The sequence below is a fragment of the Mya arenaria genome, chromosome 17 (assembly GCF_026914265.1).
Source record: "Mya arenaria isolate MELC-2E11 chromosome 17, ASM2691426v1".
Lineage (NCBI taxonomy): Eukaryota > Metazoa > Mollusca > Bivalvia > Myida > Myidae > Mya > Mya arenaria.
The window spans coordinates 11336607-11354394 of NC_069138.1; the positions used below are offsets into that span (position 1 = coordinate 11336607).

Sequence of the window (17788 nt, forward strand, 5' to 3'; positions counted from 1 at the left end):
GATTGCAGTTTCCTCATATTTACATGTATGTTCAAAAATTGATGTTTTATGCTGAAAAACAAATTTTCATTAAGGCGTTAGTAATGCTAACTATAAACTTCAATTTTTGAACGTTAATGTTAAAAACTTTGATCTGATATTTTGTCACCAATGGTATATCACTGGTTTCCAGATATTAAAACAAAATATTGTTTATTGCAAGACAAAAAATAAGCAAGTTTTCAAAATGTTCAATTTGTGAGAGTGCAGCTTTAGTAAACTTTATACTGAAATTTCAGGCGCACCTAGCACGAACCTTCAGTATCGTCTACGAGGTGGCCCAGGAAATAACGAAGGACGACTGGAAGTGTTTTATAACAACGCCTGGGGTACGGTCTGTGACGACAGTTTCAGTAACAAGGCAGCTAAAATTGTCTGTGATCAGCTTGGAGTGACATAGTAAGAATAGAGTTTAGATTCTCACATCAGTATGATTAGTAATTGGTAAAAAAGCATCAGTTTTACAGAAACACTTCATTCAAAATATTCAACCATCATCCATGTCCAAATTATTACAAAGGGGAAGAACTCTTATGAAAAATCATGCAACAAAATCAAAGCACTGAAAGCATTTTTTATTACAATAGTAACAACTATGTAAGAAATTGTAAAAAGAAACATGTGGTTGATTTAATTTTTAGTGCTACTATTTCGATTTGACCAAACATGTATCTAGTCGCGGCTGAATTTTTGTTAAGTAAGGAAAATTGGGTTGGGCTAGGATGTAGTACTGTTGGTATTAGTAGGTTTTTGGCAATACCTCAAGACCGTTCAAGATATTCAAATGAAAGATTGTACACATGTTGTCAAAGACAATACACACAATCATATTCAGCTACATACATGCCATATTTCTGAGAGGCTTCCCAGGGGATTTTGGTCTGAACTCCATGGGATTTTGATATTACACCAGGGGATTTTTATGCAGCGAAATTTAGCGCAAAATCTACATTTATGATGTAAGAATAAATACAGAAACATATCCTACTTACAATGATTTTTGGACTTAGTTATCATGGTGCTTCATGGAATTTCACACTCATGATATTCAGGATGCTTTCCACAGTCAACCTCAAGCTAGTTTTTTTCAGGGGATATGGGGACCCCCCGGCAGGAGACCAGGGGATGGGTCGGAATTCCTTGGGATTTTTTCCCCACAGGGGGATATGGCATGTATGCAGTTATGCCCATTACTCTGACTTTAACATCTTGTCAGGGAATGCCCCTTTTAAGGCTAAAAAATGTCAAACTAAATAAAATGCTTCTAATTAGACAAATAAACAAAAGACAAGGGTAGGCGTTTACTCTGTAGCATTTTAGATGATCTACCTCATTGTATTAAACATATCGTCTAATTTCATGTCTTATATTTTCCAGCGTAAAAGCTCTGCTAGGTCAACCAGGCAAATACGGCCCAGGCACGGGCCCCATTTGGCTCGATGATGTTAACTGTTTTGGAAATGAGACAACACTTCCCCAATGCCGACACAGCGATTTTGGCGTCAACGACTGTGATCATACTGAAGATGTCGGTGTTGTCTGTGCATCAAGTATGTAGCTAATACAGTATGGGACATGTGACCAATTGTTTCTTTCTTAATACTGCTACCCAATTAATTATCTCAGTCCCCCTTATGAGTGACCTTTACTACATCTGGAAATTTGCATAATGGTTGAAAACCTTAAAGCTGCACTCTCACAGGTTGACCATTTTGCCAATTTTTTTTTTGTCTTGGAATGAACCAATTTTGGTGAAATATCTGGAAAACAGTGATATAATACTGGTGACATAATATCAGATTTAAGTTATTAAAATTTACATCCAAAAATTAAAGTTGTATAGCGTAAAGTGTTACTAATGCTTTAATTTAGATATTTAAATATTTAATATTTTATTTGTCCTTTTTTATCTTATTTTACTATACCTCGGCCTCTAGAATGCTGCCTAAATAGGTGTGTGAAAACCTGAAATATATGATGTTAAACATTTTTATGCCCCCAAAGGTGGGCATATCAAAATCGCACTGTCCATCCGTCCGGCTCAATAACTTGTGTCCGGGCTGTAGCTTTCTCTTGTATGGACAGATTTTAAAATAACTTGCCACATGTGTTTGACATACCAAGACGATGTGTCACGTGCAAGACCCGTGTCCCAACCTCTAAGGTCAAGGTCACACTTAGTGTTAATTAACAATGGAATGCTGCATATAAGGACATAGAGTATAGGTTGTCGTGTCCAGGCTGTAACTTTCCCTTGTTTTACTCTAGGTGCCCAGTTGAACATCGGGCTCCGTCTCATGGGAGGGCCTACACCAAGAAAGGGGCGTTTAATGGTTAGCAAAAATGGCACGGCAGGACCCTGGGGTACGGTGTGTGATGATGGATTTGGCGTACCAGAGGCTAAAGTCGCGTGCACACAGCTTGGATATGGAACGTAAGTGGGCATTTCTCTTTAAATAAACTTCTGGCCAACTTCCTGTTTTGCTTTAAAGAACATCTCCTCTAAAACAACCAGGCCAAATTCACTGAAACTTTACAGGAAGCTTCATTGCATGACCCTCTACAAAAATACAACAAGGCATTGAGATTGATAAACAACAACAAAATGGCAGACTTACTGTTTTGCTTTAAAAAAAATCTCTGAAACAACCAGGCCAAATTCAATAAAACTTTACAGGTAGCTTCATTGCATGACCCTTTACAAATATAAAACAAGGCATCGTCATCAGTAAAGATATGTTTAAATAGTCGACAGTCTTTTAGATATGATAAGTGAAGAAGGTTTTAAGATAGAGAATAAGACAAAATAATTTTTGTTCACAAAATTTCACTTCTAAATTCTTATATAATTTTAATTTCACAGTGCCATTGCCGTGCCGATACCAAATGCGTACTACGGCAAAGGAAATGGATCCATTCTTCTAGACGACCTAGATTGTGTCGGAAACGAGACGAATATTGGACAGTGTGACAGGAAACCATTTGGCGTGAATGACTGTGATCATTCAGAGGACGCCTCACTCATGTGTCTCCGTAAGCACTTAATAGGCTGATTGTTCACAACATTGTTAATGTAAACAACTCTGTTACCTGGATCATTGTTAACTTCCAAATCTATAAAAGTTTCATTTAGACTTTTGAGATATGCGGTAGTTTTCACACATATTAAAACAACTTATTCAGTTTTTTTTGTAACACCCACTGTTCTGTTTTAATAAGAAACACCCACTGCTCCTTCTAGTGACACCCACTGCTCCTTCTAGTGACACCCACTGTTCCTTCTAGTTACACCCACTGTGCATTCTTAATAATTGATACCAACTGTGCCTTCTAGTAATTTTACACCCACTGTTTCTTCTAGTAACACCCACTGTGCCTTCTAGTAACACCCAATGTTCCTTTAGTTACACCCACTGTTCCTTTAAGTAACACCCACTGTTCATTCTAGCAACACCCACTGTTCCTTCTAGTAACACACACTGTGCCCTCTAGTAACACTCACTGTTCCTTCTAGTAACACCCACTGTTCCTTCTAGTAACACACACTGTGCCCTCTAGTAACACTCACTGTTCCTTCTAGTTACACCCACTGTGCATTCTTAATAATTGATACCAACTGTGCCTTCTAGTAATTTTACACCCACTGTTTCTTCTAGTAACACCCACTGTGCCTTCCAGTAACACCCACTGTTCCCTCTTGTAACACTCACTGTTCCGTCTAGTAACACCCACTGCTCCTTCTAGTAACACCCACTGTTCCTTCTAGTAACACCCACTGTTCCTTCTAGTAACACTCACTGTTCCGTCTAGTAACACCCACTGCTCCTTCTAGTAACACCCACTGTTCCTTCTAGTAACACCCACTGTTCCTTCTAGTAACACCCACTGTTCCTTCTAGTAACACCCACTGTTCCTTCTAGTAACACCCACTGTTCCTTCTAGTAACACCCACTGTTCCTTCTAGTAACACCCACTGTTCTTTTTAGAGCACTCTGGTGCGGGCATATCAGTAAGACTCACTGGTGGACTGAGTCTCCGTTCGGGGCGCGTTGAAATCCGGTATGCCGGTGTGTGGGGTACCATTTGTGATGATTCGTGGGATGACAGGGACGCCCATGTCGTTTGTAGACAGCTTGGATACTCGTAAGTAGTCTTTTTGATCACCTGAATTAGGCTGATTTTGTAATTGTTTGTTTCTTGGAAAAGTATCACTTGAAGACTTAACAGAAGTTTTTTTTTACTCTTAAATTGTGAATTTATGGCAGAAGCTAGGTGACACCATGTTTTACTAACTTACGAAGTTGAGATTTATGATCCAATACCCATATCCAGAACTGTTACTTTAATATAAAATCCACCAATAATTTTCTATTGTTTTCAATGGTGGGCAAGCTCTTAAAGTGGTCGAAACAGGCCAAGAGCAAACATGGATGGACGGTGACAAATGACAGGGAGCTGTCTCCCAAATACAGTACTATTTTAAATAAAATTCACTCTACTCTTAATTCACTGATAAGCTAAATTGAGGAAAATCTGTGTGGGTTTTTTCAGGGGTGGAACTGCTTTAACAGGTGTCGGAACTGGCCGAGGGCCGATATGGATGGACGATCTTGAATGTCAGGGGTCCGAGGCCCTTGTCCAAAATTGTTCTTTCAAGGGCTGGGGTGAACACAACTGTGGCCATTCGGAAGATGCTGGAGTAAGCTGTAATGACAGTGAGTTAAAACTTTTGCAATCTCTTGTCATAATTTGAATATATTTTTTTTTTCATGCAGATATATTTATAGGATATTTGTTAAGAAAATAGTGTCTAGAATGAATGACTTAAACAACTTAATGATGTTTTACACACACCATTGTTAAAGAACAATACTGTGACACGGACCACACAAACAACTTAATGATGTTTTACATACACCATTGTTAAAGAACAATACTGTGACACGGACCACACAAACAACTTAATGATGTTTTACATACACCATTGTTAAAAAACAATACTGTGACATGGACCACACAAACAACTTAATGATGTTTTACATACACCATTGTTAAAGAACAATACTGTGACACGGACCACACAAACAACTTAATGATGTTTTACATACACCATTGTTAAAGAACAATACTGTGACACAGACCACACAAACAACTTAATGATGTTTTACATACACCATTGTTAAAGAACAATACTGTGACATGGACCACACAAATAACTTCATGATGTTTGACATACACCATTGTTAAAGAACAATACTGTGACATGGACCACACAAACAACTTAATGATGTTTTACATACACCATTGTTAAAAAACAATACTGTGACACAGACCACACAAACAACTTAATGATGTTTTACATACACCATTGTTAAAAAACAATACTGTGACACAGACCACACAAACAACTTAATGATGTTTTACATACACCATTGTTAAAAAACAATACTGTGACACAGACCACACAAACAACTTCATGATGTTTTACATACACCATTGTTAAAGAACAATATTGTGACACAGACCACACAAACAACTTCATGATGTTTTACATACACCATTGTTAAAGAACAATACTGTGACACGGACCACACAAATAACTTCATGATGTTTTACATACACCATTGTTAAAGAACAATACTGTGACACAGACCACACAAACAACTTCATGATGTTTTACATACACCATTGTTAAAGAACAATACTGTGACACAGACCACACAAACAACTTCATGATGTTTTACATACACCATTGTTAAAGAACAATACTGTGACATGGACCACACAAACAACTTAATGATGTTTTACACACACCATTGTTAAAGAACAATACTGTGACACAGACCACACAAACAACTTCATGATGTTTTACATACACCATTGTTAAAGAACAATACTGTGACACAGACCACACAAACAACTTCATGATGTTTTACATACACCATTGTTAAAGAACAATACTGTGACACAGACCACACAAACAACTTCATGATGTTTTACATACACCATTGTTAAAGAACAATTCTGTGACACGGACCACACAAACAACTTCATGATGTTTTACATACACCATTGTTAAAGAACAATACTGTGACACAGACCACACAAACAACTTCATGATGTTTTACATACACCATTGTTAAAGAACAATACTGTGACACAGACCACACAAACAACTTCATGATGTTTTACATACACCATTGTTAAAGAACAATACTATGACACAGACCACACAAACAACTTCATGATGTTTTACATACACCATTGTTAAAGAACAATACTGTGACATGGACCACACAAACAACTTCATGATGTTTTACACACACCATTGTTAAAGAACAATACTGTGACATGGACCACACAAACAACTTCATGATGTTTTACATACACCATTGTTAAAGAACAATACTGTGACACAGACCACACAAACAACTTCATGATGTTTTACATACACCATTGTTAAAGAACAATACTGTGACACAGACCACACAAACAACTTCATGATGTTTTACATACACCATTGTTAAAGAACAATACTGTGACACAGACCGAGCCAAACTTAAGGTCGTTTTGAATTGCTGATGGAAAATAATGTTAAATGCCCATATAAGTAATTGACAAGACCAGAGTATTTTCAGGCTTTACCCAGTAATTGTTGTTGTTATTTACCATCCAAAAACATTGGAGAAAGTACTCCTGTTTTGACATGACAGACAAAAACTTAATCAAAGGTCTTCCAACTTATGGGCGTTTTATATGTTTAGTATTTTTGCATGGAAATTTAAAAGTGACGCAAAATGCCATAAATTTACCCAATTTTGATCACAGTCCTTAAATGAAAACAACGGAATAGAATAGAAACACTCCTTCATTGGTATGCTTATTTTTAGCCGTTAACGAGGATTTCCCTTTTTTGCAGACACTGTACAAAACTACACTGTTCGTCTCGTGAACGGTCCAAGCCGGTTTGAAGGTCGTGTGGAGGTGCACACAGGAAACACCTGGGGAACGGTCTGCGATGATAACTGGAACAACGCTGATGCGCAAGTTGTGTGCAGGATGCTCGGAGCTTCTACGTAAGATTATTATTTACAGTTGGAACCATTGACATAAGCCAAAATACTTCAAGCCTCGTGAATATCAAGCCAAGAATAAAACAAAATCGTTTTACATCCAATTCGAGCCAATGAGGAAATCGAGCCAAGTGCTATTGAGCTAACAGGTTTTTACTGTATATTGTAATTTATTCATAAGCTTGATTTTTTTTTTTAAGAAAAAAAGCCAGGATGTCATACCTTTGACTCTGAATAAATCCCTTAGACTTAGACAAATTCCTTATTCATTGACAGGGATGGGGCTGTGGCATTTGGACGAGCCAAGTATGGACAGGGTAACAACACTATCCTACTCGATCAAGTAAATTGTACGGGAACGGAGACAAACCTCGGTCAATGCTCCTCGAATCCCCCTTTGTTACATAATTGCGATCACTCTGAAGACGCTGGTGTTCGATGCTCAGGCGGACAAAGCGGAGGTTAGTTTTAAGTCACATTGAAAATCTCACCCAAATCACCAGGCCCCAATTTCTGGAAACATCTTAAAATAACAAAAGGTTAACAGGCTTAAGAAGCATATTTCAATAAGCCAACATACATATTTTAATTTGATTTTGATAAATGAAAAATGATTAATTGTTATTAATATAAAGATAATTCCTATTTAATGTCTAAAAAATCTTAAAGAAGTAAAGATAACACAAATTATAGATCAACAAAAAAAGTTAGCTTATCTTAATCCTTTTATAAGCAACTAAAGAATTTTTGGAGAAAAGGGGGCCTGTTATTACATTTTGGTTTAACCATATTTACTGTTTAGAAGATACTTTTATATATATGATAAAGAAAACAACTGGGAAACAGAAACAGCGCAATGTAACATTGTTTTTATTTATATAAAAATCGTGAGTTTTTCCAACATAAGTTACGGCCCTTTTGATTTTTGAACATAACTTACAGCCCTTTCTTGAAATGTTACATGATAAGCAAAATGATCATGTTGTCACATAAAGTATTGTGACACAAGTGGAACAAATTGGAAGATGTTGGTGTAAGATGCATAGTAGGATTGGGGGGTGGGGTGGAGGGTGCTTGGGGGTGGGGCTTGGGGGGGGCGCGGTTAAAGAAATTATGAAGTTGTATTTATTTGACATTAAGGAAATAAATATACAAACTGCCACTCGTGAAATATAACTTTTGGTGCTCACTCAGTGAAATATATTACGATCTTCCACTGAAACAAACAATTACCCTCTATCTCTTTTTCCAGGCTTGGTAACACAACTGCACGTGAGGTTGGTAGGCGGAAGCACGACACAAGAGGGACGTGTGGAAATTCTCTATAATGGCACGTGGGGCACGATCTGTGACGATAATTGGAATACCAACGCAGCTAAAGTCGTCTGTAGCATGGCTGGCTTACCAACGTAAGATCAGTTAAGATTATCCAATGTTAGATTATACTTTTGTGGATTTTGAGTGTAGCCCTATTTTTTAAAGCTGCACTCTCACAGATTGAATGTTTTGACAACTTTTTTATTTTTTCTCTTGGAACGAGCAAATTTTTGCAAAAAATCCAGCAAAACTAGTTATATAAGACTGCTGACAAAAAATTAGATCACAGATTTTTATATTTAAGTTCAAAAAGTGATGTTTTATGCATTTTTCTTAAGTAGTAATGGTTTAAGCCATAAAATATTAATTTTCAAACAGAAATGTGAAAATCTATGATTTGATTTTTTTGTCAGCAGTCTTACATCATTTTCCAAGACAAAAAATTAAAAAAAGTTGTAAAAATGGTGTATCTGTTAGAGCGCAGCTTTAAGGCACGTTTGGGCACGATCTGTGATCATTTTCATAGTAATGCCACTGACAGCAAGATAGATTTAATGATATTGAAAAAATTGCATGTTGTTCATTTTGTTATTTTCTCTATTTATGGCTTATTTGCTTTATCTGTGATTATTAGATGATTCTAAGAGTTTTAATTTGCCATTATTGATGTGTTATTTGGTCACAGTTTAATCGGTGTCTAAACTGAGACCTTTGATGATTGAATATTTTCATATATAAATAAATCATTCACAATTCTATAGTATTAACAAACATATCATTAAAGATACACTCTTAATCCGAAATAAGATGTAGCACAATTAACACAATTGTTTTAATTTACCGAAAAGGATAAATGAATACCAAAAACAATGTTTGTTATAAAGAATACTGTATTTTATTTAAACAACGGTGCAGAAAACAGGTATTTCTACCTTATGAGACAATAGTTGATCACTGTAAACATTTTAGGACCCACCAGTCTTTTAATGTTAGTGTGTTTTTAGTTATTAAACTTAGTGCAAGAACTCAATATCTGCTTCTATTTCTATATGCAGTTATTGAGTTATTGCACTAAGGTGACGAAATACAAGGTTACAATCTTGTTATCAGTAATTAATATTTTCCATAACTGCAACGTTTAGGGAAGGTTAAAGGTTTATCAGTCAAAAGTTATGTTTGTTAAACATGTGTATGTATTGATTTTAAATAAGAGTATCACATTAAAAAAAACGTTGCAATGGCTTTTAATATTTTTCAACTTAATACAGTCAGCAAGCTAGAGCACGAAGCAGCGCCTTCTTTGGTCAAGGAAATGGAACCATCTGGTTGGACGATGTTAACTGTGCTGGGAACGAGACGTCGCTGGCTCTGTGCGGACATCGTAGCTGGGGAACTAACAATTGCGGTCACTCAGAAGATGCTGGTGTAGTGTGTGGAGGTTTGTTATGTTTAATTGTGTTAATCCAGGACCCAAATATCATAAAAAATACTCAAGTCAAATCTCAATCTCAGTCTCAACTTATTTTCCCAGATAATAGCACAGTATGATACAATATTTTGTATGTTTTTACTAATTTTAAAAACACATTTCCTCATAAAATGTGGTGATAAAAACTTTCTTCAGTATTTCAAAGAAAACTTATTATAAAACAAAAATTATACCTGAGTAATTGTGAAAAAATATTGAGTTGTACTCAAATATATTTTATGCTGTCGAATATTTTTACTTTGGAATCTTGAACAAAGTTTTTAATCAACGTATTTTATGAGACTGTGCGCTTTTAAAAGGTGTAAAAACATTTACCATTTTTTAATAACTTTTAATGCAATGTGGTAAAAAAAATTTAGTCTGAGAATGAGATGTGACTTTAGTACTTTTGTAATAATGGGGCCAGGTCTGCCAGCGCCTTTTAGTTGGTTGCATAATGGCTTGACTCCGCCTTGAAGTCATCACGACTTAGATTGTGTTTAAATGCCATAAGTGACATGAGATAGAAGTGACTGCAATTTCTTTTAGGAATCCATGTCTCTGAATAGAGTAACTCACTTTCTATACGAAAATTCATTTATTGATTTGAATACCGTGTAGCTCTGGGGCGTTGACTGATACATACATGTGGATACTCAGAACTGTTTATCATATAAAGCACTTGAACATCATATCAAATAAATATTTGAGTTCATAAACATAATATTCTTTCAGGTTTTTCATTCTGTAATAATGCTTACACTAGTTCACATGCACTAACACAGAAGACGATAATCTTAGATATCACTAAATGCTGATCCAAACATTTTACCTTATCCAAATTACTACAATTATATAATTTAACAAATTAATTTTTAAAACTTGATCCGTTCAGTCTAATGTTCCGAAGCTGAATGACTATTTAGAGCCTAAAGCCACCCGTGTAGAACTAATATCATGCCATCTACTGGACATTACATCAAATCGAGGAATTTTTTTTTTTTTCTTATTCTTAATTTCAAATAAAGGAAATTATATTTCCCAGTTAAATCCAGATAATAGAAGGCATGAAGAAAAAGAGTGAGATACAAGAGATCCCACTGCGATACCACACATTATGTAATGGTTAAGCTCGTCAGGGTAATGTTATGCTTTTAATTAAAGGAAAACATATATGATATACATAATGTTCATCAAATCATTATTTATATGTTTTATCAATTAACAGTATTCAACAGTGTTTTAAAGAGCTTTCTTCTTTGTAATTTGATACATACATATATATGTGTCTTTTAATTAAGTGTTATATCTAAATATATTTTTAAGTAAAACATTGTCTTTTTATTTAGACTTCACTATCTGATGTTATTGTTCATTCTCAATTCACCCATTCACTTCCTACATATTTTCGGTTGGTTTTACTGCAATCTAAAAGCACCTTTGAACAGGATTTGAAACAGGTAAAATTGCTTTGATGGGAAAGGTCCCCCTGCCCCACAGCTCCCCGTCTCCTCTAATCCTTTATAACGTAGTAGCACAACGAGATCTGAGGATCGTGTACGAGTATTTCACAATACAATGGGCAACTTTTCATAGCCATTTTGGAATGGAACTGGAAATATTTTCAATCAGGATTGTTGCAAGTCCTATTTGATTGAATAACGATACTCATCAAGATCTTATGGTTGTCATGTCAAAGTATTGGAATGTGAAAGTATTTTATAAGGGCCATATAATACATGACAAACTATGATTTAATAGTAAGGTTTTCCTTAGAAATGTTAGAATTAAATTAGCCATATATTAATTTTGTTCGTATGGTTGTTGCGAGTCCTTTATGACTACTAAAATTAACAGCTCAATCAGAGTGTGGTGTCAAAAGTATTTCACTAAGGAACGCCTACAATTTTAAAGCCTTGTTAAGATTTGATTTTTTTTTTTTTTTCCTTTCGAGCAAAAAAAGTTTCAAGTCCTATTTGACAACATAACAGCACAACACAGTAAGAGGGTCACGTCGAGGTTTTTCACTAAGGAATGTACACATTTTCAAAGCCAGTTTTCCTATTTGCATTTATATCGATTTTCTTTTCCTTTCTCAGGGACAATAAATGCAAGTCCTATTCGACTGAGCAATGGCACAACACGATCAGAGGGTCGCGTTGAAATATTTCACAATGGAACGTGGGGTACGATCTGTGACGATCAGACAAATAGAAACTTCGCTATGGTCGTGTGTCGACAGCTGGGATTTCCTACGTAAGTTATCATAACATTAAATAAGTTATTGATATTACTTAATATCCAAGTGTGTTATAGGTAAATTGATGTTTCTTGCTATTTGAAATTCATTATATTTTTTTTATTTATAATATTATATTTATGAATATTTGGATAGGTTGTTCAAAAAAAGGTTTGACAACTATTTGTTGAACATTATGCGAATCACCTTAGTATTTCCCCCTTTATTGCCAAAACGAAGCTATTTTTCCCGTATCATTCCCTTAAAAGTGGTAAAAAAAATAATGGATGAATACATAATTTGCCGAAAAGTTAAGAGATAAAAGTTTGTAAAACATAACATATTCTTGTGATCATTAGAAATTATTATATTTAAATAATCAAATATCAAATGCCAATAATCTGAAACGCATTTCTAAAATAGAAACATGTACAGTTGGACCCTGTTGGCTTGAACTCCTGGGGACCAGCGAAAATACATCTAGCCTCAGGAAATTTGAGCCAAGTGGGAATGCTTGCCTTCAGTATAAAGAGTTCGGTCTTTTACATCCAGTTCAAGCCAACGAGGAAATCAAGCCAAGCAAGTTCGAGCAAACGGGGTTCGACTGTATTTAAACAAAAACTATTTATTTCCAGGGACCATGTGGCTGTACGTCAGAAGGCCTTTTTCGGTCCTGGTATAGACCCGATATGCCTTGATGATGTGATTTGTCTATTTATTTCCAGGGACAATGTGGCTGTATGCCAAAAAGCCTTTTTCAGTCCAGGTATGGACCCGATATGGCTTGATGATGTGATTTGTCTATTTATTTCCAGGGGCAATGTGGCTGTACGTCAGAAGGCCTTTTTCGGTGCTGGTGTAGACCCGATATGGCTTGATGATGTGAATTGTCAAGGTGATGAAACGGCGATCGACGCCTGCATGTTCCGACGCTGGGGTCAGAACAACTGTGGCCATAACGAGGATGTAGGAGTCATTTGTAGCGGTAAGTGAATTGTTGCTATCTGGAATTCAATATAAGGTTTTGTTTATTCCTGGCTAAGGCCAAAACAAAATTGGTTTGGTTAGGGTTACATCCTTTTCAAAAACAGGGAGGGTAGGTATTTTTTTTATTTTATTAGGCTTTATGTACGAACTTTGTCAATGCAGAATGGTGTTAATGTTAACTTCTGTATAATATATAATGTCTTCTGTATATATAATAATATAATATATAGGTTTTAAACTAAATATTAAACAACGCACTTACAAAAAAAGAGGAAAAAAACATTTTACCAACTGACAATAAAAAAGTTTAGGTCAGTGCCTATTTCGTACATGTAGGTAGGGTGGGGTAACCCGAACCACATGTATTTTTTTTAGGCCTACTTGACCAGCAGCAATATGTATTTAACCTTTATAAGTTGTCCGAAGGTGGGGTAAATAAATGAATACATTTTTAATTTTAGTCCCTGCATCTTAGATCCAGATCATTCATAGTGGAAGTTAGCCTAACCTACTTAGGGTAGTTTTTTTTGAGAGGAAATAAATTTATACCTTGTAAATTAAGTCCCTGATAGCTCAGATCAGACTCATTCATAGTGGAAGTCAGCCTTATCAGGGTAGGGTATAGGTTTTTGATGGGGAAAATAATTGCATATATTTATTTGTAATTGTAGTCCCCACAGCTCAGATCCGGCTCATTCATAGTGGAAGTTAGCCTAATTAGGGTAGGGTATAGGTTTTAAGTGGGGTAAATAATTTTATATTTATTTGTAATTTCAGTCCCAACTGCTCAGATCCGGCTTGTTAATAGTGGAAGTCAGCCTAACCAGGGTCGGCTAGAGATTTTCTACAACAATACATGGGGAACAGTTTGTGATGATGGTTTTGGAACAGCGGAGGCGGGTGTTGCTTGTAATATGCTGGGATTCTCTAGGTATTTTTGGAAATAAACTTGATTTATTAAAAATAATATTAATACAAATGCATGTGTCTGTAAAATAAGTCTTTATCTTTATTGACGTCATTCGTTTTGCCCCCAAAAGACGTGCTGTTATTTAACTGTTAATAATGACATTGTCATAACCCTCTGTTAATATTGTTTAGTATATGTACTGATGAAGGCGTTATGCCCAAACGTTTACAATAAATAAATTGTATGTGTGTGTACGATTTTATTTTAACTAGTGAAATATATTAATATTTTAAAACAACTTAATTTCATGATATGGCCATGATTTGAAGGGAATCTAGTCTTTCAAAGAAAAAAAAGTCAATTTTTTATGTCCTCTGCAAAGCATGGCAGACACACATTAAGTATTGTTCGTCTTTGTCTGCCTCACACTTTAGTTGCCGATTTAACTTTTGAACAACGTGTTGTAGAGTCTTCAAACTTGTTATGCACATTGATCGTGGTCAGTAGATGACCCCGAATGATTTTACGGTCACTAGGTCAAAGCTCAAGGTCACAGTGACCTTTTGGCTCCTGATAGGCAACACATCCTATTTGCAGAATTCTTGTATTAGACTTCAGAGACCACAAGGGCAAACCCTGATACAATTCAATATTTTTAAAGCGATTTAAATGATTTTTATTGAACAAAGCTAGTAATGTATACTTGCGACAAATTTTTGACCGCTGACGTCATTAAACTAGATTTTCATTAAAATACAGTGATAAACGGACCGATCAAGTTTATAAATACAAAGAAGGGACAAATTTATGTGAGGTATAATATAATGCCATATGGCCCGAAGTGGAGCGCTATATTTCTTATATTATACCAAACACTTTTTTACCACTTAATAATTATGCCCCCCTTCGAAGAAGAGGGGTATAATGCTTTGCACAGGCATGTCGGTCGGTCGGTCGGTCCGTCGGTAGACCAAAGCTTGTCCGAGTGATAACTCAACAATTCCTGGACGTATGGTCATCAAACTTCACATGAAGGTTGGGCCTGACCAGTAGATGACCCCTATCGGGTCAAAGGTCAAGGTCACAGTGACCTTTAATGGTAATAAAATTTTAAAGCTTGTCCGAGTGATAATTCAACAATGCCTGCACCCATGGCCCTCAAACTTGACATGGAGGTTGGGCCTGACCAGTAGATGACCCCTATTGTTTTTGGGGGTCATCAGGCCAAAGGTCAAGGTCACAGTGACCTTGAATGGTAAAAGGTTGTCCGAGTGATAACGTGACAATGCCTGCACCCATGGCCCTCAAACTTGACTTGGAGGTTGGGCCTGACCAGTAGCTGACCCCTATTGTTTTTTGGGCTCAATGGGTCAAAGGTCAAGGTCACAGTGACCTTGAATGGTAAAAGGTTGTTCGAGTGATAACTCAACAATGCCTGCACCCATGTCCCTCAAACTTGACTTGGAGGTTGGGCCTGACCAGTAGATGACCCCTATCGTTTTTGGGGGTCATTGGGCCAAAGGTCAAGGTCACAGTGACCTTGAATGGTAAAAGGTTGTCCGATTGATAACTCAACAATGCCTGCACCCATGGCCCTCAAACTTGACTTGGAGAATTGGCCTGACCAGGACACGACCCCTATGTTTTGGGGGGTCATCTGCCCAAAGGTCAAGTTCACAGTGACCTGGAATGGTAAAAGATTGTCCGAGTGATAACTCGACAATGCCTGCACCCATGGCCCTCAAACTTGACTTGGAGGTTGGGCCTGGCCAGAAGATGGTCCCTATTGATTTAAGGGGTCATTGGGCCAAAGGTCAAGGTCACAGTGACCTGGAATGGTAAAAGGTTATCCGAGTGATAACTTGACAATGGCTGCACCCATGGCCCTCAAACTTGATTTGGAGGTTGAGCCTGGCCAGAAGATTGTCCCTATTAATTTTAGGGGTCATTGGGCCAAAGGTCAAGGTCACTGTGACCTTGAATGATAAAAGGTTGTCCAAGTGATAACTCAACAATGCCTGCACCCATGGCCCTCAAACTTGACATGGAGGTTGGGCCTGACCAGTAGATGACCCCTATTGATTTTAGGGGTCAAAGGTCAAGGTCACAGTGACCTTGAAAGCAAACTCGACAATTCTTGGACCTATGGTCATCAAACTTGACATGAAGGTTGGACCTGCCAAGTAGATGACCCCTATCGACTTTGGGGGTCATCAGGCCAAGGTCAATGTCACAGTAACCTTTAATGCAAAAAAGTTAACAAATCTTCCCCCAATGATATCTCGACAATGCCTGAACCTACGATCATTAAACTTGACATGGATGTTAAGCCTGACCAGTAGATCACCCTTATTGATTTTAGGATTCATAGAGCCAAAGGTCAAGGTCACAGTGATCTTGAATGGTAAAAGGTTGTCCGAGTGATAACTCAACAATGCCTGAACCCATGGCCTTCAAACTTGACTTGGAGTTGCATCTGACTTGTAGATGACCCCTTATGATTTAAGGGGTCATCGGGTCAAAGGTCAAGGTCACAGTGACCTTGAACGAAAAAAACTTGTCTTTTGATAACTTGACAATGCCTGCACCCATGGCCCTCAAACTTGACATTTAGGTTTCTGGTGACCAGCTCATGACTCTGGATTTTGAGTTCATAGAGTCAAAGGTCATGACGGTCATAACACACTTTATCCTCACACTTTAATGGTCATAATCTTAAAACAGTAACAAATCAGCTGTCATTTCGGTCCATGCATATTTCATTCAATTGTCCATATAATCCTGACAACATGGCGCTCAGGGGGGGGGGGGGGGGGGGGGGGGGGCATAATGTTTGACAAACATCTCTTGTTTTAAAGTGCCTTTGATGCGTTTTATTATACAAATCTAATATTTTTTCTTGCGAAAAAATGTCTTTGTGAAAATTACAAGCAGCACTCAAGAGTTTAATGACGTCAGCAGTCCATATCGTATAACGTCAGCGAACCATATTATTTTTTGGCGAGGTCCGGACCGGCCAAAAACATGATATGGACCGCTGACGTCATAAAAACTGGATTCTTATTAAAATACATTTATATACGGACTGATCAACTTTATATACACAAAGAAGGGACACATTTATGTAAGGTATAATATAAGTGTATATGGACCAAGGTTCAGGGGAGGTCCTTTTCTTGACTGGCTGGTAGTATGATATGTATATTGACATATGGCCGGAAGTTGTCTGTTATTCCCTATAGTATACCAGACATTTTTTTCTATAACCATTCAATATCTTTAAAGCGCTTTTGATATGTTTACTTGCAACAATTTTTGCGTTATGAAAATAGCAAAGCCAGTCTCAACTGTTTAATTATGTCAGCAGTCCATAAAACATTTGGACAGTCTGAAAATAGCAAAGCCAGTCTCAACTGATCTTCCTTGTAAGGTATAACAAAAACGTTAGTCATGTCATGGGTCTTTGGGAAAAATATGTGGACAAAAAATCTGAATTTATTAACTGTCTGATAATTTCAAGGGCTAATGCACGAGTGGCCAGCAGTTCTACCCAGTTTGGTCAGGGGTCTGGCCCGATCCTCCTGGACGACTTGAACTGCCTCGGGACTGAGTCGAACCTCCTTCAATGCGACAACAAAGGATGGGGCATTAACAACTGTCAACATTCAGAAGACGTTGGTGTAATCTGTTCTAATGCACGTAAGCTGGTTTTATAAATGATAGTCAACATTGAAAATGTCATATGATGTAATAAA

General features: G+C 36.9%; 1 protein-coding gene across 1 annotated transcript in view; it reads left to right on the forward strand.

Annotated features, from left to right (window-relative positions):
• LOC128223783 (deleted in malignant brain tumors 1 protein-like) overlaps positions 1–17788 on the forward strand; it is a 64035-nt gene that overhangs the window by 27290 nt on the left and 18957 nt on the right. The window contains exons 18-31 of the mRNA XM_052933159.1: positions 279–438; positions 1417–1589; positions 2308–2473; positions 2903–3072; positions 4026–4182; positions 4591–4754; positions 6959–7115; positions 7389–7573; positions 8365–8521; positions 9698–9867; positions 11997–12153; positions 12952–13121; positions 13901–14054; positions 17554–17732. Coding sequence (XP_052789119.1) covers positions 279–438; positions 1417–1589; positions 2308–2473; positions 2903–3072; positions 4026–4182; positions 4591–4754; positions 6959–7115; positions 7389–7573; positions 8365–8521; positions 9698–9867; positions 11997–12153; positions 12952–13121; positions 13901–14054; positions 17554–17732 — 2319 coding nt within the window. The remainder of the gene's footprint in view (positions 1–278; positions 439–1416; positions 1590–2307; positions 2474–2902; positions 3073–4025; positions 4183–4590; positions 4755–6958; positions 7116–7388; positions 7574–8364; positions 8522–9697; positions 9868–11996; positions 12154–12951; positions 13122–13900; positions 14055–17553; positions 17733–17788) is intronic.